The sequence below is a fragment of the Solea solea genome, chromosome 1, assembly GCF_958295425.1.
Source record: "Solea solea chromosome 1, fSolSol10.1, whole genome shotgun sequence".
NCBI classification, from domain to species: domain Eukaryota; kingdom Metazoa; phylum Chordata; class Actinopteri; order Pleuronectiformes; family Soleidae; genus Solea; species Solea solea.
Window position 1 is genome coordinate 11,805,682 of NC_081134.1, and position 23,225 is coordinate 11,828,906.

At 40.5% G+C, this 23,225-nt stretch overlaps 2 protein-coding genes and 1 long non-coding RNA gene across 3 annotated transcripts in view; 1 reads left to right on the forward strand and 2 right to left on the reverse strand.

Annotated features, from left to right (window-relative positions):
* Positions 1-20,559, reverse strand: LOC131471548 (collagen alpha-4(IV) chain-like). Its single transcript, XM_058648157.1, has 48 exons — positions 20,354-20,559; positions 16,993-17,126; positions 16,718-16,811; positions 16,169-16,211; positions 14,333-14,404; positions 13,915-14,049; positions 13,704-13,748; positions 13,299-13,415; positions 13,008-13,073; positions 12,810-12,845; positions 12,555-12,617; positions 12,409-12,444; positions 12,276-12,317; positions 12,083-12,166; positions 11,606-11,650; positions 11,457-11,528; positions 11,323-11,367; positions 11,187-11,240; positions 11,045-11,108; positions 10,733-10,837; positions 10,442-10,600; positions 10,077-10,265; positions 9,765-9,916; positions 9,579-9,651; positions 9,076-9,182; positions 8,775-8,958; positions 8,611-8,682; positions 8,260-8,367; positions 7,875-8,093; positions 7,599-7,763; positions 7,322-7,489; positions 7,005-7,148; positions 6,083-6,193; positions 5,758-5,936; positions 5,496-5,559; positions 5,262-5,336; positions 5,011-5,118; positions 4,211-4,318; positions 4,046-4,117; positions 3,111-3,239; positions 2,499-2,606; positions 2,243-2,398; positions 2,058-2,165; positions 1,741-1,878; positions 1,529-1,645; positions 1,072-1,260; positions 677-960; positions 1-583 (listed from the first exon to the last, which is right to left on the reverse strand). The coding sequence occupies exons 3-48, from the start codon at positions 16,756-16,758 to the stop codon at positions 323-325; spliced, it is 5,112 nt and encodes a 1,703-aa protein (XP_058504140.1). The 5' UTR covers positions 16,759-16,811; positions 16,993-17,126; positions 20,354-20,559; the 3' UTR covers positions 1-322.
* Positions 17,427-23,225, forward strand: part of LOC131471303 (collagen alpha-5(IV) chain-like) — a 23,283-nt gene continuing 17,484 nt past the window's right edge. The window contains exons 1-8 of the mRNA XM_058647806.1: positions 17,427-17,502; positions 19,132-19,185; positions 20,366-20,455; positions 20,542-20,586; positions 20,693-20,737; positions 21,806-21,868; positions 22,405-22,458; positions 22,577-22,603. Coding sequence (XP_058503789.1) covers positions 17,431-17,502; positions 19,132-19,185; positions 20,366-20,455; positions 20,542-20,586; positions 20,693-20,737; positions 21,806-21,868; positions 22,405-22,458; positions 22,577-22,603 — 450 coding nt within the window. The 5' untranslated portion in view covers positions 17,427-17,430. The remainder of the gene's footprint in view (positions 17,503-19,131; positions 19,186-20,365; positions 20,456-20,541; positions 20,587-20,692; positions 20,738-21,805; positions 21,869-22,404; positions 22,459-22,576; positions 22,604-23,225) is intronic.
* The window catches only part of LOC131471313 (uncharacterized), an 11,116-nt gene continuing 9,688 nt past the window's right edge, over positions 21,798-23,225 (reverse strand). The window contains exon 4 of the long non-coding RNA XR_009241990.1: positions 21,798-21,863. This is a non-coding gene — a long non-coding RNA (uncharacterized LOC131471313). The remainder of the gene's footprint in view (positions 21,864-23,225) is intronic.

Below are 23,225 nucleotides of genomic sequence, written 5' to 3' on the forward strand. Positions count from 1 at the left end.
CTTGAAACCCACTAAGGCAAACTGTATCCTGCTGAAATTGTTCATTTTCTTCTACCTTCTTCTACCAGTGTCACAACTATTGAATTTTGAACGATTATGAATGTGAAACTTTACCCCTAAAGTATAATTTGGACAAGATTGTAACACTGATCTGGCAAACATTTGGGAACAACACTATCAATTATTAAAACATTTATAATAATAAAAAGCACCTCATTAAAATAATAAGAAAAAGATACAGTGACACCATTATAAAAACACGCTAAAAACAAAAAAAAATTTTTGTCACCAAATGTAACCTGTAACATACTGCAAAGGATAGTTATTTCCCTCCGAGGCAGACATGACAGTGGCTGCTTTTTCCGCGCTGTTTGTCGGCGGCTTTGATGGTGCCAGGCCTCGGGGTGATAAACTGCTCTGCCTGACTCACAGCAGTCAGCCAAAAGCTGTAGAGGTTGGCAAAGTAGTGACAGGAGCCGCGCACACCCTGGCACTCTATGAAGGGGTGAGTTCTGAAATCTTTAAGGCAGCTGCCAGAAGAGGTCAAAGACTGGCCACCGCCTTCATCACCCGCACCTGTGTGCTGAGGAAAGAAAGGCAGCAGGAAGATATTCAGTGGAGAAAATGACATGTTTGTTTTCATTCATTAAGTTACAAACCTTTTGTTTACACTCACCAGGAGGAAGGAATATCCCGTCCACAGACTCCTCCAGCCAGGTGGGCACGTGGGAAACGTGTCATCCTGGCTGTGGAAAGCCACTGCAGGTGAAACTGTCTCGCACACAACACACCGGCTGATGTGAGCTCTGATTTCCTCACCAAGCAGTGGCATCATGGGTATGGGAGCAGTGGTGGAGAGCCAGTAGGATTTGTCGTTGCGACTGGAGTAGTGACAGGCAGCTTTGTTGCAGTAAGAGAAAGGCATGGTGGAGAAAACAGGGAGGCAGGAGCCAGCCTGGCCTGCAAAGGGAAGAGGTAAAAAAGAGAGGACGTTGAAGTTTTTTTTGTGTTTTTTTGTAATAAATACAACTAATTTTAAGATGTCAGCTGTCACTTATAGCAGTTTGCTACCCAGGTCCTGTGTGTGAGCCTTCTCCTGTCCTTCCAGGTACACCAGGCTGTAGCCCACCCAGAGCTGACTGCTGCCTTGAGGGCAGTGAGGCACCTGAACCGACTGGCTGTGGATAACCAAAAGAAAGCCTGAGCTGGCTGTCCCCCTTTGACCTGGCTCGCCTGGATTGCCAGGTAGACCTGGAGAACCTGGTGGTTGAAGGTGTTTTAAATGGGTAGGGAGTGGTGGATGTGGAGGGAAAGGGAAAAGACAAATGGGAGATTAAATTAACGTCTTAAGGGAGTCAATCATATATCTGTAGACTTGAGAGAAAGGCCACATGAATTAAAACTAGTGTCTTACTCAAAGAGACAAAGGTGCCTCTAGTAGTAGTACAGACCAAATGCTATTATTGGTCTTCCTGACACTAGATTCAATGGTATGAAGACAAGTATTGTTATGAGACTGAATATTCACCTTGAGCCCCAACAAATCCTTGCTGACCATGTTCCCCTGGGTCTCCAACAGGACCTTCTGGGCCAGCAGGACCTGGTGGACCAGGGAGACCCAGAGACCCTATGGACCCCTTTTGTCCTGAAACACAGGTAAAAACAATTAAGAACAAATATGCAGACTAGCCAGGACATGTAAAGGTACACAAACATACTGTATGTATTACAGTGTCTTGCCTTTATACCCTGGACTCCCAGGAGGACCCACATCACCAGGAAATCCCTTAAATCCTGTGGAACCAAATGGACCTGGAGGCCCGGGGGGAGCCTTCTCTGGCGGTCCATTGACAGAATCACCACGAGCACCTTTGAGACCTGGTAAAAACATAATACACTGGTGACCAGGTGTTGTAGCACTACATTTTAATTTGAGTTAATAAATAATTTCATTCGTTGAATAATTTTCAACGAATGGCAGTAAACAAATAGATATCAGATTTATGAATCTATCCCGTTTTGATCTAACTTGGCTACCCACAAAGCCCCACACTCACCGCTATTTCCAGGTGGGCCAGTTACTCCCTTTGAGCCCCTGGGCCCAGGGAGACCTTGCTGACCTCTGGGTCCTGGAGTGCCCATGAGACCAGTGGCACCTCTCTCACCTATCAATGTGCAGCAGTATTTAGAGTGCATTCAACTGGATCACAAGTAACGGCAGTAGTTTTGCACAGTAATGCACCTTTTGGACCCATAAAGCCAGGTTCGCCCTGAAATCCAGGAGTCCCTTGGAAGCCCCTCTCACCCTTGCAACCTTCTGACCCTGGGAGGCCAATTGGTCCTGGGTCACCTTTGTAGGAAATGCCAACACCTGGGGGGCCTGGTTCCCCGGGATCACCTAATAATCAAACACAAAATTCCAGATGTTGATAGACAGATTTAAAAAGAACAAGCATAAAGATGTACTCAATTCCATGAACATAAACAGTCACACATACCTGGAAGTCCTGAAGGTCCTTCATATCCTATGTCTCCATGGGGTCCTGGTGAAGGTGTGACACATTCTATGCCAGGGAAACCAGGTTCTCCTGGGAAGCCTGGAAGACCTGGAAAATATAATTGTAAAAAAGTTGAATTGCTTCGTTCACATAGACGCCTGTGTAGATTCTCATTCATCCAGGTCATCATCGTTCTTGCTGTTTTGGATGACATCTCTCACATAGTATTATGTAGGAGTAACCACACATACATTTAAAGAAAGCAAACCTCTGCCAAGTGTCAGTACACAGTGGGAAGTGTGAAATTAAATAACATGAAATATGCACTCATTTGTCTCACATCCTTATAGACTCAAGGTCAAGGTCAAGGTATCTTTATTGTCCCAAAGCAGGGAAAATAGGTTTGCAGCCAGGAAGATGCACACACACAGATATTCAGACATAATACACAGATAGACAACAACAGATAACATCATGGGCAGATTAAAAGAAGCAATCAATAGTAAAGATAAAACATGATAAAAAAAAGAATAATATATAAATAAATAAGCAGCATGGACACATAAAAAAGTGCAAAAAGTGCATGTGCAAGGTGCCCAAGCCTGGTTATACCTGGGTCACCAGGTGGGCCCTGCAGGCCTTTAGACCCAGGGTATGTAGCTCCTGGAGGTCCTGGGTGGCCCCTCAGGCCTTTGACTCCAGGATATCCATCTGGTCCCTGAGGTCCAGGTATATCTATGCCTTTCAAGGGATTAAAAAGCACATAAAGTTTAATTCACAGTTTTCCGCTGTACCATCAGTGCATCAGCGGAGTTCCCTTTTAACAGGAGGAAGTATCTGACAGAACCAGACTAAAATAATATATATATATATATATTGATTGATTGATAATGATAATAATAGCCTCGAAACTGGATCTGGATCCTGCAGCCTGCAAGATGAGGACAGGGAGAGAAGAGGAAGGAAAGGCACAAACTAGAGAGAAAACAAGGTTAGTGAATTGTAATAAAATCATATTCATACCCTGAGTGAGAGAGAGAGTGATTTTGAGTGCACCACATAATTAGAGAGAGAAGTGGAAGGAAAGGCACAAAGTAGAGAGAGAAAGAACAAGGTTAGTGACTTGTAATAAATGTCATATTCATACCCTGATTGTGAGAGAGTGAGTCTGAGTGCACAACATCATTTTCCCCAGCAGTCTTGGTCTATAACAGCATAACTAAGAGATGGTTCAGGTTTCCAGCCCTAATTATAAGCTTTATCAAAAAGGAAGGTTTTAAGTTTAACTTTAAATGCAGAGAGGGGTCTGCCTCCTGAACTAATTCCACAGGAGCCTGCACTGAAAGCTCTGCCTACCATTCTGCTCTTACAGACTCTGGGAACCACAAATAAGCCTGCATTTTGGGACCGAATGAGGTATGATGAGGCCTGATCATTCAATCATACGTGATTGAAACTGTATTAATGAAAACAAAAGCCAACACACAAGAAACATAAGAGACATACAAGTTAATAATTGTTTCACTGTATCCTTTTATCTCTCTTACCATTTGATCCCTTCATCCCTTTTGGACCCCTAAGTCCGTCCAATCCATTCAGACCTGGTGGCCCAGGAAGCCCTGTCATGAGATCACAATGTAAGAAGTGTCTTGAGTGTGTGCCCTGCCTAAACTGTATGATAATGGGACAAACAGTGAATGTTACATAGGCACCTGGGGGTCCATATGGGCCTGGTGGACCCGGTGGTCCCAGACCTCCATGATCACCTGGAATACCTGGCAAACCTGTACTACCGTTTAGGCCACGAGGCCCAGGGAAGCCTACATACACACACACAAGTGAGCAGAAATATGGTGATGTATAAATGTATAACAATCCAGATTCGAAACATAAAAATAGTGAAACCTGGTATTGATTCATTACAACTTAATAAGACCTTATGTTTCCTTCAATTTAAATGTTAGCGAGTTTATGTGAGAATACATATCCTCAACCCATTTTCATCCTGACTCCCGAGAGCATCATAAACTATTGCTTTGTCATGTACCTTTGGCGTCTGAAAGAGACACACCGGGCTCACAATGGACTCCGATGTAAACTCACTGGCGGCACATTTAGACACTCAAAGCAGAGCAGCAGTAAAATATAATCAGTTTGAGATTGGGATTAAAGGACCAGGATAGGACTCATATTAAGGTTAGGGCCAAGAAAAGGATGCTCACACTCAGACATACTTTTATTTTATTAATATCATGAGCATTTACATGACCAATAATAAGTCATAAATAATTATAAATAGTAATGTATATATTTTCTTTGTCAGTGATTGCTTAATTGCTTGATGTTTAAGTGTGGATGGATATACAATATCTCTCTGCAATATCTCAAGATGGATTGCAAGTTCTTTCTTCTCTTGTGTATAGGAAAACAAATTATTGCTGTAATTAAGTTAATTATTGTAATTATTGCTGCAGTGCACTGGTTCTCCAGGTCAGCTATAACGGGAAATCACCTGATCCTCCTCTTCTTCCTGGTTCCCCTGGAATGCCTGTTTGTCCAGGTGGTCCCGGTCTTCCCCTGGATCCTGGGTCACCTGGGTCTCCTGGCCGCCCTCTTGAAGCTAGAAGTAATTGTGTAGTACATAGTCTTGGAAACTACCACCCCTCCTTCAAAATATGTTTGCTTGCATTTTCCTAGTTTCCTGTTCATCGTTTGAAGTGTTTTTGTGAAGCAAATGTTCTGTTCAGTGTGGCATTATCTTACCACATGCCCTATTCTCCCCAGGCAATCCTTTGGGTCCAGGTGGACCAGGCAGTTGGTTTGACATTCCCGGATCACCTTTAGCAGATTTATAGAGGTTTCAGCAGGTTACATCCAACTAAATGATGCATGTTTGAGAGTGTGAGAGTGCATTGTCCTTTACATGCATCTTAAAATATCACATATTCCATGAGCACATTCACCAGTATGCAAAACATATTACACACTCTTACTCACCCTTAGCACCAGGGAATCCTGGTAGCCCTGGTACCCCCCTATGTCCCATAAGTCCTGGATCTCCCTGTATCAGACATTAGTGTTTGAGTGTTGTCTTTGTGGCAACATGTGGCACATATCAGACTTTTCAAAAGAAATAATGTATGGTTTTATGGTTAGCATGCTTTGTGATTTTCATACACTACATTACATTACATACACTAGAAACTGCAACTTCTCACTGAATTAAAATACATTTAGTTAAATTCAGTTAAATGTGTACCGGATCTCCAGCCTGTCCAGGATATCCTCTTGGACCAGGGAAACCTTTGATTCCAGGGTGACCAGGAAGCCCTGGGATTCCTGCACCACCTGGGGTACCAACGCTGCCCTTAAACCCTGGAGGACCAGGCCATCCATCAGGCCCCACGTCACCTGGTATTCCTCTTACACCCTTTAAGCCTGTAAGGGACAAAAACAAACCAAAAGTTATGTTACAATTTTTACAATGTGTGTATCTAGTAAATTAAACAATGTTGGTGACATTTTATTTAACAAAAACATAGTTATGTTTAAATAGATGCATAAGTAAAGTGAAATCTTCATGCCTGCTAATCCTTGTTGGCCTGGCTGCCCCCTCCTTCCTGGTAGTCCTGCTGGGCCTTTAGTCACTGTCACAATCGTTGATGGGCCTAATAATCCTGGTAGACCACGTACACCTGGATAGATTGCAAAGATGAGTCTGATTTGACAGTCAAACTGAAAACACAACTCAAAGACAAATAAACTAAATAATAGCAGTTCAGTCAGACAACTCCAGTTTAAATGTTAGATTGTTGATTGCATCACAATACAAATGGTTTCCTTTTGGAGTCCAGGCTCCGACTTAATCACTTCCCACTAGGCAGCGAGTGTGAGGGCTCTTTCTTTCTTTTTTTGTTCCTTGTGATTGTTTTTGTATTTAATTTGGACATTCAGTGATGGCACTGATTTTCCCTCAGTCTTCTTAATTTGGTGCTTAAATTGCTTGGAGATTACCGGCAGTCCTGTTGTCGGGCTTTGTTTATTTAATTTGTTTTTGTTTATGTTCTGGGGATGTGCTGGGTCCAACGGCCCATTGCTGGGTTAGTCAAGACGCTACCCACCTCTTGTTACTTTTTGCTGGGATCTCCAACCCTTTTCCTTTGTTCACTTTGTTTTTGAATAATGAAACTGAGGCGATAACACCCCCCAGTTGGAGCTTGCTGAATGCTAGGGTGGAGGTGGGCAGCAACACTAGTGCAGGCAGAGGGAGCGATGGGAAATTTTGCAACTAAAATACCCCGCCAAATTCAGAGGGAGTGTATGTGAGGCATGTCTTATGGATAATAAAATGCACCTCGAGTTGACTGCCTGAACTTGCTTGCAGGCTCGCATCATTTAGGTTGTATGGCTCTCCTTAATCATTCTTACTAATTGTTGTTACTGTATATCCACTACTATGTGATGGACAACCTGATCAAGGCCAAGGTGACTGCAACATATCCTTACCTTTATTACCAGGCCATCCTGGGTCTCCTGGGTCACCTACTCGACCATTAAAGCCTCTCTCTCCCTGTATACCTCTGGGTCCTGGATGTCCGGGGCGACCTTTTAAACCTCTTGCCCCAGCGCTTCCAGGGTAGCCAGTTTCACCTAGATGAATTGGCAAAAAAAAAAATCGAATTTCAGTCATGTCAGTCAGTTTACAGATATAATGCATACTGGCTTTTAGGACAAGATAGTGAATGTCCATTCTTAAGTGTGGAGATACACGTTTTTTTTTTTTTAACAACTTTTAACAAACTTTTTTTTAAAGCAAGACAAACCTTTTAGTCCTGGGAAACCATCTTTCCCAGGATCTCCTAAAGGGCCAGTGTTGCCACTTGGTCCTGGAGCTCCTGCCACACCAGGAAGGCCAGGAAATCCTTTCACACCCTTTGGTCCATGACCAGGTGGACCAATATCTCCTTTTAAACCCTTTTGACCAGGATAACCTACATAACATTACAAAACACAATAAGAAATTATATTAAAAGGAGTGTTAGATGGCTTTAAAATGTTTGGAAGGAGTTAAACCCACAATTTTGCCCATTGCATGATTACCTGGTACTCCTGTCTTTCCAGGGTTTCCTGGAGGGCCTGGCGGGCCTATGGTTCCATACAACTCACAAACAGTACAAGGTGGGCCTGGGAGACCAGTGGCACCGGGGTCACCATTGACTCCAGGTTTTCCTTTATGACCTGGCAGTCCAGGATAGCCTTGTATGCCTGTATTTACATTACACCAATTATTGTTACAATTCACTGTGTGTATGATTTTGGTGTGATACCTAAGCTGTTCAGTGGTTCAGTTGTGTCACCTAAACTAGTACAGTTTACCTGGCGACCCAGAATTTCCAGGAAAGCCACGTGGTCCCCTTGTACCCGTCTCTCCAGACGGGCCTGGTGGGCCAGTAGCACCTGGACTGGCAGAGAAAACATCTCCTGTGGGACCCTTTCTGCCGGGAAGTCCTGGTAACCCAGCAGGGCCTGGAGGGCCTTCCAGACTAATCCCACTGGGACCAGGATCACCTGAATCCCCATTTAAACCTGGAATTCCTATAATAAGTAGGAAAGACATGTAAGCACACTAATCACCCTGCAAGGTGTGTTATTAATTAACTGTTAATTGGTTGCTTGATTATCCACATCCTGGAGCCCAAACGCAAACCTTAAATCTTTGTGATTTTTAAATATGAAAAGAAAAAAAGTATAACGTCATTACCCGGCAGACCATTTCTTACAGAATCACCATCATTTCCTTTCATGCCTTTGTGACCTGGGGGTCCTGGAACACCGGGGAAACCATCTCTTCCTGGCATACCTGGAATCCCTAACAGGCACACAATACAAATGGACTAGTGATTTCAAGGGTCATAAAATATGCATTTTAAATAACACATGGCTTACCGTGGCAAACCAATTCCATTCTTGGGATGTGAGTTTAAAAACAGCTGGAAACAACATTATGCAAACTTTCCGCAAACCTTAGAAAGGTCATCTTCATAGAGATTGCGTAATGATGTACTTTTTAAGTTTTTTTTAATATATGATGCCTAGCACTTGCAAGATTTACCTGAGGAACCTGGCTCACCCTTGGCACCAGGTGGTCCAATCTCATCTTCATGGCAGCATACTTCAATTTCACCTGGTTACCAAAACACAACATGCTATTGAGTGCATAACACCTAGCTGTGGGAAAGGGTTTCAACCAACTGGAATTCCGTCTATATCTCTGACCTGGAGAACCTGTACGCCCAGGAAATCCTGGCAGTCCAGTAGGTCCCTGATTTCCTTTAGGTCCTGGTGGCCCTGGAATGCCTGGAAAACCAGGCCCTGGGGGGCCCACAGTCCCTGGAATTCCTTTGGGTCCAGGAAAGCCAGGGTAACCTTTAGGGCCAGGTAGTGCTGCATATCCAGCACCCTGAACAAATGATAGTAGCATAGAAGAACAACTTATTAAACCTGTGATTAACCTAGAATCATTTAATCATACATCTTCATGAATTACATTTACAGTTTTTAAATAATACACACTCACTGGTGGTCCAGGGTCCCCTGTAGGGCCACGGTGTCCATCCTGTCCTGGTGAACCTGTTGCCCCAGTGGGACCAGCATACCCAGGCACCCCTTGGTCACCCTTGGCACCTTTCAATATCAAGAGTAGATATTAACCTGGCCAGGTTACTCTTGGTGCCTTTTTTTTTTATCTGGCCACAGCTTATGGCTAATAGACAAATCCAATTTATTTACCAATTTAGATACAGTTGAGACCATTTAGCTTGCAGGCTAGGTATGTGATACACATATTTTTGTATAGTATATAGTCGTATACCTGTAGTATTGTTTAGCAAGCTTTTTTAAACTATTGATAATGCCACATTAACTGTGCAGTAGATAACAAAATCATAAAATGTATTGAAGGATCAAATTGGTGGGTTACATTTGCATAATATAACAATAGAATAATATCCACTCCTCTGTAAAGTTGTTCTTTGTTTTTTGAAACACCAATATTACAATATATTGTATGTGAGTGCTTACCTTTACCACCAACCGCAAAAGAATCACCTTTCAGACCCTTCAGTCCTTTTAAACCAGCATTTCCTTGAAAGCCCTAAGAAAAAAACAAAGTCAAACACTAAATAAACGTTTTTGGCCTTGAACAAACTTTTACTTGTGTTTTAGAAATGGCATTAGTTTATGTGGCAAGAGTTAGGATTTCTTTACTTGTGGTCCTTGTGAACCCTCAGCTCCTCTAAATCCAGGGTCACCTTTAAGTCCTTGAGTTCCAGGTAACCCTGGAGGTCCTGGATAACCTGGTGGACCAGGTAGCCCTATGTTTCCCCCATCAACCCTACATTCACAATCCCCAGGGCACCCTTAAGGAGACAAGGATGTCATTTGCTGTAAATACATTCAAATCCAAACCTGTCTGTTTGATTTTATATTCTACCAAAAGTACTTTGGCAAAGAGATAGACACATTCGTTGACAGTGGGATCATCAGATAATGCACAATAATTCATAAGTCAGAGATCACCTTTAATTCCTTTGGGCCCTTGGTTTCCAAGAGTCCCTATGGATCCTGGGTCACCAGGTTCACCTGGGTCACCAGGCTCACAGTAATAATCTGTAGGATCAAGCAAACAAGTAATTTCAATACAAAATTGGATACAAATTAAATCAATAACAACAAAAGAAAATAAATGAGAGAACTTACCTCCACATCCTAATCAGATCCAATAAAGTATGACATACCATAAACAAACAAAACTACAAGTATTATTCAAGTCAACATACAGAAATACATTTGACTTATTGAAATGAACATGCAAAACTATTATCATGATAGTGCTATTATTAAACACACTCTTGTGCTATACACGCATTTGGGAACATAGATACCTGGACGACCAGGGAGGCCTCTGTAACCTTTAGGACCAGGAAGTCCTTTAGGTCCCATTGGTCCTGGCAATGGTTTGATTTCAAAATTGTATCTTCCTGGTTCTCCTTTGTAGCCCTTTGGACCGAGGGGCCCTCGTGGACCAGGGAGACCTGGCTCTTCTACAAAGGTGTGAGTGATAATGTGCCATTTTAAGTGTAAGTGTGCATTGCAACCATGTAGTAACATGCTTAAAGACAGAAGAAAACCTAAGCGTTTAATTCAGAGAACTGAGAAGAGGGTCCAACTCTGACCTGGTACTGTTAACCCTGGTGGGCCAGGTGGTCCTTGCGGACCCTGATATCCATGGTCACCTGGCAGTCCAGATGTTCCTGGATACCCCCGCTCACCTTTAGCACCTGGAACATACACAGAACTATAAAATAGTCTGTAAGAGCAATTTTTGTCATTTTGTAATTTCTTAGTCTAAAGCCAGCTATTATAAAACAAATGACAAAGGAAATAAAACAAATAGAAAACAATATAAAAGACAATACAGTTGAAGTGACAAATATGATCTCAAGCAGGAACCAGGGAGGAGAGAAAGTAAATGACTGTGTTTTTACCTCTGGCATCACTCCCATTTTGGAAGAGTAGGGGACCGGGGACACCTGGGTCTCCTGGGTAACCCTGTAAGGAAACTATTGTCAATGAAATGTTGTTGATCCATTGACCAATTACAAAAGGGCAAGGAGCAGGAGAATTTACCTTTGGTCCAGTTCTTCCAATGAGACCTGGAAGTCCTTGCACTCCACGAACACCCTGAAAATGTACCATTGTATTTTACTTGACACAAATTGTTTTAGTATAGGCTAACTATACTAAAACCAGGAAGGAAACACACCTCAGGTCCTGGTTGTCCTTCCCTACCAGACCTTCCTGGAAGACCCTATAGCAGAAACAGTGTGTGTGTATACGTGTGTTTGTCTGAAATTATGTTATTATTACACAATTATGAAGTCAGATTAATTCACATACCCTAAGTCCAGGAAATCCAAGGATTCCTTGCTCTCCCTTAATTCCTTGTCTGCTATAGTCCTCTATATCCCTCTGAAAAGAAACAAATCTTAATGCCCTGTCTCTCTTTTTGACACACGTTGTATGCATACATGTCAGATGAAACTCACGGCTTCGCCTTTTGGTCCGCATGGTCCGGGCAGACCTTTGTCTCCCTGAGAATCACAGGAGAGGAGACATAATGTATTACGGCTCCAATGTAGCATGGAAAAGTATGGCATTTATTTTTTAGTAATTACCAGGCTTGTGTGGGCAAAAGTAAAAAAAAAAAGAATACAGAAAGCATCTGTATTTTTGGAGCTGGCAGGCAGCACCAGCAAATGAGTAAGCATGTTTTGATTGAGTCAAGAGTGGATCGAGGTCAAAATCAGGACAAAAACAAATATTGTATTATATGGTATAATATTATATATATATATGTATATATAAAATATTGTATAAACGAGTATTGTGCGTGTACATTGCAGAACAGAGTCAGTTCTCCCTTCCTGACCCGATTGATATAAACTCTCACAGCAGGATACTACATCCTCATGCTTCACTGCTGGCGTGGTACTGTGCAGTTGATGCTTGGGCTTTGTCTTCACCTTGTAGCCTTTGAGTGGAAGAAAGTCTGGAGGAAATTCTATGACTTCTTCTGGTCCTGGAAGGCCAGGTGGGCCTTGTTCACCCTGAAATATGGAATATTGATGTACAGTAATTTAAAGTAGGACACAATGATACACACACACACACACACACATAGTTCAAAGCTGTCCAAAGTCAAAAATGGTTTCTTACATCGTCACCTTTATCACCTGCTTGTGATCCTCCAGGGTTGCCCTAAACAGGAAACAAAAGATTGGTGGAGTTTTAGTCATAGTAAATGATTAAATGCAGCACTGCCACAAAGACTATGATACAATTGACTCACTGATGGTCCTCTATCACCTCTAGGTCCTTTCAAGCCCTAAACAGAAACATACAATAGTACATCTTTTCATTGTTCAAATCACTGCTTTTCTAATGATGTATATGAAGAATTTTAGAGGTGTAATATGTTGCATCTACAATTATCACCTTTGGTCCAGGATGGCCAGGGAGTCCAATACTCCCTTTAGGTCCAATGTATCCTTTTCCTCCCTAGAAAGAAAACAATGCAATTATTTTTGAAATAATACACAATTAAAATGGAATGGCAATTATATTTAAAAGAGTAAACACGAATGAAGCAGCTCTAAGAATAGGCTAATAGTAGATGATTGAAAATATTTAATCCATGTATAGAACACAATAAGAGTAAACAAAGAACAGCTCTTAAAAAAAAAAACATACAGGTAAACCAGGGTCTCCATGTCTGCCGCGCTCCCCCTGCATAAAACAAAAAAGATGTGACATGAAGATGAAATGCAAAAAAAAAAAAATCAGTATTTTTTTGATTATTTATTACGACAATTATTGATAATGACTAATTTGTTCATTGTGATATTTTTTTGTGATAATGTGGATTTCTCTAGTGGGTGGGGGACTTACAGGAGGTCCTGGAGAGACAGTGCCATATTCAGGTTCTCCTTTAATTCCTTTAGAACCAGGTAATCCCTGACAAAAAAGAAACAGTTAAAAATGTCCTTATTCATGATTCCTATCTGCACCTTCATGCTGCCAGTTTCCCCATTCTACTATCTAAAGGTGCTCTACATTGAGCTTGTTTTCCTGGCTATTTAAATTAGTGTAGGACAGCCATTATTAAGGCAGAGTTAACATGAACAACAATGTCCTGAGTCCATGGATTTATGCAGTTCTTGTAAACAGTCATTTACTCACCGGTGACCCATGAAAGCCGTCCAAACCAGGAAGGCCAGGGACTCCATTTTGACCCCGTGTCCCATTACAGCCATCCAGTCCTGGCACACCAGGCTCCCCACCTGCTCCAGGATGACCCTGAACAACATTGAACAGTTACAGATGGTGATGCATTTGCACAGTATTGTACCTGACATGCAAGAAAGAAAAAAAATAGAAGAAGAAGGAAGTCAGTGTAACTTGATATGTCCACTAGAGGGCATATTAGACACATAATTCAAATCATTGCGTCATCCTCTGTGGAGTATGCCATTTCTATGTGAAATAACTTTACTTCAACACTTTTTAAATCAGCATATCTGAATTCCTTTGGATAGATTTTCATGTTCATTTATATTTGTTTTAAATGTACAGAGAATTACTCACTAATGAGCCATCATTACCAGGGAAACCAGGAGCACCAATCTCGCCCTGAAATGTAAAAAAAAAAGAAAAGAAAAGAAAGGTTCATCAGTTATTTTCTAATTTTATTGTTACTTCTTATTTTTAGTCATTGGTACAGACTTAGTTTAGTCTAAATGTGATGATTAGTGACATTACACTCAAATAAAACATGCACAGCAACATTTGCACTAACACGGTCTCCTTTAAGTCCATCTGAGCCTTGTAATCCCTCTGATCCCCTCCTGCCTTTTTCTCCTGGTGGCCCTTTATGTCCCCATGGGCCCATTGGTCCATTGGAGCCTTGCACACCTGGCTTCCCCGGAGCCCCCTGCAAATAGAAAAGTCAAGCATAATACACTATCTTAACTTAATACATTTTTCTGTACTTTTTATTGCTAGATTCAGTATTGATCAAAAAACACAGAATCTGACCATTACTGATTTTCAATTTTAAATTGTATTCCCTTTCACAATGTTCTCCTGCTAGCCTAATTTAGAGTGGGAACACAAAAAATAATGTCATCACAATTTAAGGATATAAAGGATATTAGGAATGTTTTTCACAGACAACTTTCAAAAAGTATTCAACAAAAATTAGAAAGTGTTTGTACCCGTGCACCTTTGGCAGGAAGACACTGGCATACGGAGCAGTTTCTACCTTGACATGGCCCCTCAGTTTGCCCCTGGAACAACACACAGACATAAATCATAGGCTGTAAATGCACTAAGACAGTGGTTCTCAAACATTTTATACCAAATACTGAGAAAATATCATCTGCAATGTTAAAATACAGTGGTGTAAATAGGCCGAGCAAAGTCAGCCTCAGACTTTTCACAGGAGGCAGATTTAATCCCAGTAAGATAATTTTGCTCTCTCATCATCCTCCTCTTCCTCACATATACTTCAGACACTGGTTTAGTGAAAGATTAAGATGGAGCAAGATATAAGGTACTAATTTAATGTATTATTTGTTTCATTTTCTACACACTCAAAATTCCTCAGCTCCACTCCGATTCACATACCCTAGCATATACAGTAGAACAGTATTTCTGATTCTCCTCCAAGAGCCACCAGAGGAAGCTCACGTAGCACTGGTGGTATACATAACACAGTTTGAGAACTGAGGCAGTAAGATAAGTAAGTCCAGAGCAGAGAAAGTGCACATCTGCCATTCCCAAATGGTAAAAGCCATGGGAATTCACACATTTCCCAGCGCTGATTAGATTGTGTTCCTCTCACACTCTCACTCTCACGCCTCCAGATACTGAGAATTTCCACAAATACTCGTGTGTGTGTGTGTGTGTGCACGCGTGTGCTTGTACTGTTTACCTCTTCAGGACCCTTTCTGGTATAGACACTGATCTTGTCATGACCAGTAGTCCTCATGGAGACCAAAACCTGGTCCCAACCTCATTTCTGGAGCTGGTTAAGTGTAGGGCTAAGATGTAAATTGTGGTTAAGTTAAGGTTAGGGTCAGACATTCAGTGGAAAACACTTTGTTGAGGCTGTCCAAATGAATGGACGTGTCCTAAGAAGAATAGCTGCTCAAACCTGTGTGTGTGTGTGTGTGTACTGTGTAGATATGTCACAAATATTTGGCGATATTTACTGAATACTTGAAACTTTTTAAAACAGGAAATACAAATGGTATTCTTATGTACATCTGCTAATAGGCTTGTCTCATTTTCTGTTTCGGTCCAGCTGTGTTATTTATCTACAACAACACATGACTGCATCTTAGATAGACAGGCCGAGCAGTCCTGTAGGTGAAACATAATTGGAGCAATACGGGTGCATCGTTTACATCAAGGAACTTTACTGGGAGACACTTCATAATTTTAAGAGCAAAATGTGACAAGTGCATTGGTACAGTATACAGAGAACCATGTACACCCCGAGGCCTTGTGAGCGCAGTGACTGTGAAAGCATCAGTTCCTGTTCTGTGAAGGGTTCACACTGAGTGACTGCTGTTCGTGACAGGGCCAGACAACTTTCTTGGTTACTGTATCAGCAGAATTAGAAAAGTCTTCCTTTTGTGTGTCAAAGAAGATTTCTATAGAAAGTTCTCACCATAGTTGTTCAGTAACTACTTCTACTACTACTAATTTCATTAGAATTCATCCTATTCTAACGCTTTTCTTCCATCCCCAATTCCAAATTTACTTAAAACGACAAACCAGGGGTGTCAACAAAAAGTGAACGTGACAAGTCTCACAATGCACTGCATTAGCTCTCACAGTGTACATAGTGTGATCAACTAAGTAACTGTGGTGATTACGTTAAAAGAAACCTACACCAAGGACAGCATATACTGATGTTTTTGAGCGTAAACTACCATAAATTGTACCCTTCAATACTAAATGTCCTAGTTTCTCTTCGTATTGGAAGTAAATCACATAGCTTTTATTTAGTTTCTTCATCAAGAGACCAGGTAGAGAAGACTTACTGCTTTGACCTGCTGCACAAAGATGGTCAGCACAAGGATCCACCTGTGAAGGTAATAAAGGTAATAGATTTATTTGTGGTCTTATTTTAGCTCCAGGCAGCTACTGAATTACTTATACATTAATGACAGAACAGTAGCTATATGTAATAAAAAGACCCTATAATGTTTGATGGTGACCTCCTTATTTTTGGTTTACTGTCAGCATAATACAATAATCCACACGAACTGTGGCAAGAAAAATCTGTGGTGCGATTAGAAGAGAGAAACAACCAGCATTTTTGTCTACTCATTTTCCCATTGCACTGCAAGTGTTCAGAGGTGCTGAGTAAACAGACATGGAGTTTGTTTCTCTTGATGACGGATAGCTTATCATGTTTACTCTATCATTTTAATTTGTTTTAGTGCAACAGGACGCATCACACATTGGCTATTTAGCATTCTGCACCAAAAAAAAAGAAAGAAAAGCCACAGTATATAGTGTACTACTACTACAAATAATACTAATAATAGAATTATCCAATAATAAAGTATATCAATATTGATACTCACATGAGGGGGGACAAACTCATGACACTAAATGAGGATCTCATCTCTCATGTGATCTGTCTGCTTTACAGGTGGGTGTTGGAATCAGTGCTGCCCCCTGTGGTGGATAAAAGAAAATACGATGCACCAAAGTCACCTGCGAGCCATGTACCATTTAACATTACAAAAATAATTACTCCTTTTAAGTAAAATAGAGTAAGTACAACTGTGATATCGAAAACATTAAAATCAGCAAATAATGATCTGCAAACGTTGCAAACAGAAATTTTATAACTCACCCAAATTTGGAGGCTGAGGTTATCTTCATGAAAAGTTTTTTTTTTGCATTCAAAGTAAGGGAAAGATTCAAACTGATCTCCGGCCTCAGTATCAGCGACAACCAAACTGAGTGACTGCCACTGTTTGCTAGTGTCTGGGGTGAGATGAGGAGAAAAGGATGAGGACTGTGGTTCGCTGCAGCTGTAAATTCAGACCTCCTACCTCTCCAGATTAAGTTAAACAACTTCTCTGGGCTGTTTTGCCTATCAAGGCACTGAAACCCACAAGGGGAACTTTGATCTAACTGAAGCAATGATCTAAGATCATTTACGGTGCAGCAGTAATCGAGTGTACTTTGAAAGCTGGTTGCTGAGGAGGATGCTTAGAAACCCTCTCATCACCTCTGGGTTGTTTGCGGATACTCCTGAGCCTCTGATTTGACTAAAGCAAGGAAAGCCATGGGAAGGCCGGTGCTCGTAGTTCCTCTGCTCTTGTTTGCTGTGATGCTGATGGGCACCAGGGCCAAAAATGTAAGGTGTTCCTTTTTCCATTACTGACAGAGCATTATAAATGGATGTGATTTCATTAATCTGGCAGCATATACACACAAGCTGCACAGGAAACTAAATAAAAAACATTGTACTAACCTTTGTGCAGTTGCTTGTACCAACTGTGGGGTTGTACCTCATACAGTGGGGCAGTTTTAGTGTTTCTCTTAATGTTCAGGATCATACTGTTGCTTCTTATTACTTTATAAGTAGACTTAGGAGACTGAGTTAGTTGCCGAGTTCTGGTGGTTCTGGAGCGTTTTTCAAGGAAAACTACTTTGCCCTGCATTACAACTGCAATCTTCATTTTAAATCATACTAATACTGTTTAGTTAGTTTAAACTAACTTCAACTAACTTTCCTTGCAGACCTCACACAAAACATACAAAAAAATCACAATATATGGAGTGTAGAATATTTCCACAACACTGTTCTCCTGGTTTATTTCTGGTGTATATATATCGTGAGCATCATTTATTCATTGCTGCCTCAACTCTGATATACAACATTATAGTCTGTTTGTAACTGCGGTGTGCATGCTTATCTTATCTGCAAACATCGACATATCCCAAGTCGACAAAACCCATTTTGCAGTTGCTTTGAACTTTAGTTCAGTGTGTGCAGAGTATTCTTCACTGGAGAGTCTTTTAATGCAAGAGCATGGACAAAAAAAGCTTGGAAGAATACAAAGGGGAACGTTTTAAGTGCATTAAGCATTTCAGTTCCACCGTTTGCAATTATGCTGGAGTGGCTAATGGGAGCAAAAGGTAGAAGGATGTTGGATGTCATGTGCTTAGAGAGCTACTGTATTTGACACATGATAAATGAGAGGTCCCACTTAACACAGCAGGTATGTCAAGTTTGAGTTCTTTGAAAATATTCCCCCACACACACACACCATTACTGTATAAGAAACCAAGTATAATATAAGGGAGTATCAGTTATTATTTGTCACAAATTGTGATTAAATCTACATGTCATTATTGTGTCAGTCACTGGTTTCAGCTGTCCTAATAAAATGCTCCTTGACTTTCCTCACAAACCGACTTCATGCTCAATCATCATTTCATATTATTTCATAACAGGCTATAGTCACTGAGACACTTTCAAGGTATACAATAAATGTATACCCCCCGTGCACTTTGATGTATTGTTGGGTCTCCACAACACGACCATCAATCATAATTAAATGTATTCTGTAATATTGGAGTTGACTGATAATTATTTATTGTCCCAGGAGCTTATAATTGAAATATTAATTATCCTTCAGGCACTTAATCATTGTAGCTCTACTTTAATATTTTACCTTTCTATCCCATCAACTTATTTTCCCCTCTATTTGATAATGTCCACAGTTTCAGATTAGTAATGAGCAGAATCAGCGTTGCACATGATAATGCAACAACTTAAATCACTTAAAACAATCTCCTCCCTTCAGGACATGCAAAGTTTTTGGAAGGTTTTTGTGAGTTAAGAAGCTCTTGTTCTGTTCGCTTAAAAATGGTTAGGTTTTTAAAATTGAATGACAGGATACACTAAATACAGCTGCAGTTATGGACATCACGTTTCCCATTGACACAGAAGTGAATAGTGTTGTCATTTCTTTTTTAGTGTGTGTGCAATGGAAGATCCAGGTGCCGTTGTGAAGGAGTGAAAGGCAACAGGGTAAGTTGATGATGCGTTGTCTGTACAAAAGCAGTCCAATCAAATCTGTGCCTAAGTTTAACAAGGATGCATTCTGGCTTTTGTTGTATTAAATATGCCTCGGTCTACAAACTGTAAACTCCTCTCAAATTCTTAGCTGACCAAAACTGAGGAAGTTAAATGGAAAGCAGTCATCATTCATTTGATTATTTACACCCGTGATTTTCCTACTGTGCTGCTGCTCAAAGGGCAAATAGCTTCAATATTGTTTTAACATCCGTCACTTACTTTTAACTATTTGATTATAAATCAATTTACTTTGAGCTCCAAGCACAGAGCTAAAACAAAAAAACAACTTTAGAATAAAACAGATGAGACTTCATTATACTAAGCAGCAACAAACAGACATTTTTATGCTACAAAACATTCAAACTATTTAGTTTCAGGGTTTTTGTGTCTGTGTGATTGCTGTTATCAGCCCTAATGTCTTGCATCTGTCTCATTGTGTCCCCCACCTGGTGTAAATAAGGTGTATTGTCATTCCCATCTGTACGTTCCAGAAGTCTCTCATGTTGTTGCTCATGTTTATTTGATTTTTGTCTGTTTTGACTATATTCACTCAGGATATCAATCAGACCCTTGTGATTCTCTTTTACACAGCGAAACAAACTGTATTGAAGAGTTTTTTTTTCCTGCGTCTGGGTCTGTTTTTAAGCAATTCTGTCTGTATGACAAACGTTAAATTCACACATGTAGGTCAAATAAAAATGAATAAATGAAACGCTGAATTTAGATTAAAATTTAGATTTTCATCTGACTGAGAAGTAAATACAGTGCTTGTCTTTGAATGTTTCATTAATGTAAGTGTCACTGACAAAAAAAACATCAAGTTACAAGCATCATCCACATGAACTTGCTATCACATTCTAAAGTTTTCAGTGACAACAACTTAAGCCTTAATGTTTACTCAAGCTGGGGTAAACAGGCATGTGCTGCTCTAAAAATATGAATAAACAAATGTAAATTAAGGTAACTTTATAACTTTATATGGCATTCACACTCAGAGACATGCAGTGTATATTAAACAGCTGCAGGCGTGTTTGTCGTTCAGTCTCATCATGGTAAAATATCAAGAAAACTCCTAACGCCCCATCAAATCTCAATTTATAAACAGCTAATAAATGTATACCTTTTCACACAGGGAGACAAAGGTTATGCAGGAATCCAAGGTCCCCCAGGACTAGAGGGTCGTCCAGGACCAGGTGGCCATGTTGGGCCAAAAGGGCCAAAGGTAGAGTTGCAGGCTCTTTCGGCTCCTTAGCTTGTGCACTTTCTGTTTCTTTCTGCATCATATAATGAGGTTGTTGCCTTTCACAGGGAAACACCGGGCCTGCTGGACCTATGGGATCAAAAGGAGATCCGGTAATGTAACTGTACTTTCCAGCAAACATTTCCTGTGGTAAAACAGGAATCCATTTTGTTTCATCTGTCTGTTGCATAAGTGAACTGTTTTCACATGTTATTACAGGGACCTGAAGGTAAAGAAGGATTTGCTGGGTCTCACGGTTTACCGGTGAGTTGTACTAAGTACCAAATTTATGTATCTCTGTACTTTATTTATATTTCTAGCAACTTTTACTTTTACTCCACTACATCTCCTCAAACTATCGTTGTTACTACCAAATGAAATCAGAAGAAGAAGAGTTGGTAATGGTTTGTATTTATATAGTCTTGATGAGCTGCTTTACACTAGAGTTTTGCCATTCACCCATTCACACACAACATTAAGTGTCTTGCTCTAGGACACACATAGGGCCAGAAATTGAACCCACAACCTTCCAGTTGCAAGACAACTCGCCCTACCACTGAGCTACCATGGCTCAATCCTTACTCCACACTTTTTTAATAGTACATTTTATATCAGAAAATTACTTTTGATACTAGTAATGTAAATGTCATGTACTTTAAGACTTTTACTTAAGTAACATAATAAAAAATTACTTGTACTAATGTCATTTTCTGGTAAGATACTTGTACTTTTTACTCAAGTATCCCTTTACGGTACTTTATACAAGACTGTGGCTGTCCCATGCAAACACATCAGTGGGGAAACCTTTCAAATTTGGCACACATATTCACTTGGGCTTCAGAAAGAAGTACGTATAGTTAAATATCACTGTGAGATTAGGAATCACATTTTTGCCGTGTTATATCTCGAGAAGTCCATGAGGAAATGTGCGACTAGCAAGGAAGGTAAAGGGAATAGGCTATATGTATAGCATATAGCATTTAGCTATAGCTATAGCATTTAGAGAGGAGAGTGTGGGGCTTCTGCCCACAGAAAGTTTCTGAAATACAAGAACACTGAGCTGCGTTTATACCCGGTGTAACACTGTGTTCATTCACATACACATTCACAAGTGAACTAAAGCCTGGTTCATTTTCATTGAACCTATTTGGTTAATTACACGTGTTAGCGACAGACAAAAAAACAACAAAAGTGTGTCGAGTCACAGCAGCAGAGAATTATCACATGATGAGGAGGAAACGTCAAAATGACAATACCTGGTGGTCATCAAGTGCTTCTTCCTGATTCCTGGCATGCTTTTTTTTTGTAACTTCTGTGGATATTTTCTTACAGGGTATCCCAGGTTTACAAGGACTTCCAGGCCCTCCAGGTGCCCCAGGATGCAATGGAACTGATGTGAGGAAATGGAACTGTGTCATCTGTTGTAGCTTTTTTAAATTTGTGACAGCTTGACTAGAAATTATATTTAAGTCAAATGGGACTTTTGAAGGAAGAAAAGAGAAAAATAAGAATAATTAAAATTCAATTTGATTTATTATGAACAGAATGAAACAACTTCTCTCAGATGGGATTGGGGGATGATAAAAACTGATAGGACGTCTTGTAAATTAGGTGCTTCAATTTGTAGCAAAAGTTTCCCACAGGATAGATATTGGTGGTGATGATACGAAATTGGTTGCAATCCCTGCATGGGAGGAAACATCTTATTACTGTTCAAGGCCGGCATCCACAGCTGAGGAATTAAAAAGTCAAATGAATCCGATTGTGATTGGATGAGACCAGATTGAGCTGATAGAGAACAAGGACCTGACAAATCCTACTAAGATTCACTGAAAGAAGAGTGCACAGCTTTTCAATTACACTCTTCTCTCATAGAGTATGTTTATGATATTTGTAACTTTGCATGTTTTGAATACTTTCACTACTTCTAGGGTGAGGATGGACCTCCTGGTATTCCTGGTACTGATGGCTTTTATGGACATTCAGTAAGACTAAAAAAATATTTAACATTATAATGTGCATAATTTAAGTCTTGTGTCTGTCTACATCTCTCATCAACATTTTTGTATGGCACAAAATACAATTTTTGTCTTTATCTTCCAGGGTCCACCGGGTCTGCCTGGACCTAAGGTAATGAACTGTATACATTATTAAACACATGAAGGTGTGGCTGCAGATTCACTTTGCAATGATGCAGTCTTCAACACAGTAATCCCAGACTATAGTGATACTATAGCTGGACCACTGGACACTGTCGCAACAAAGCTGTTTTTTTTTCTGATATCCATATATCCAAGTATAAAAAATGTAAAAAAAGTTTCTCAGAACTGTCACTCATTAGCACAAAATCACTCCACTATACTTAAACAGTGTATCATCATGATGTACTTAATACCTGCATGATTTCCTGTGTAAAAGTGCCTGCTCTCCCTGAAAGTCAACTTAGATTTTTTTTGCATTTTTCACTAGGAGAGAACTCTGAATAGCCCTTAGTTCCCCCTCCTGTGGAGACTGATAAAGCTGGGATCGCTGGGATTGTGCAGGTTGTTTTATCTGGATGACGACTACCGTAGTGGTGACATGTCCTGAGATTGAGAGATTACTGTTTGGGAGCTCTTGTGGCCTTTTACATTTGTAATCCTGCGTTGTCTTGTCTGGATCATTATAGCACATGCATCTTAAATGGTTTTGCACCTTAAGCTTGTCAAAACCCTTGAGAAGGAAAAGCTTATGGGAAACACGCTGGCATTTG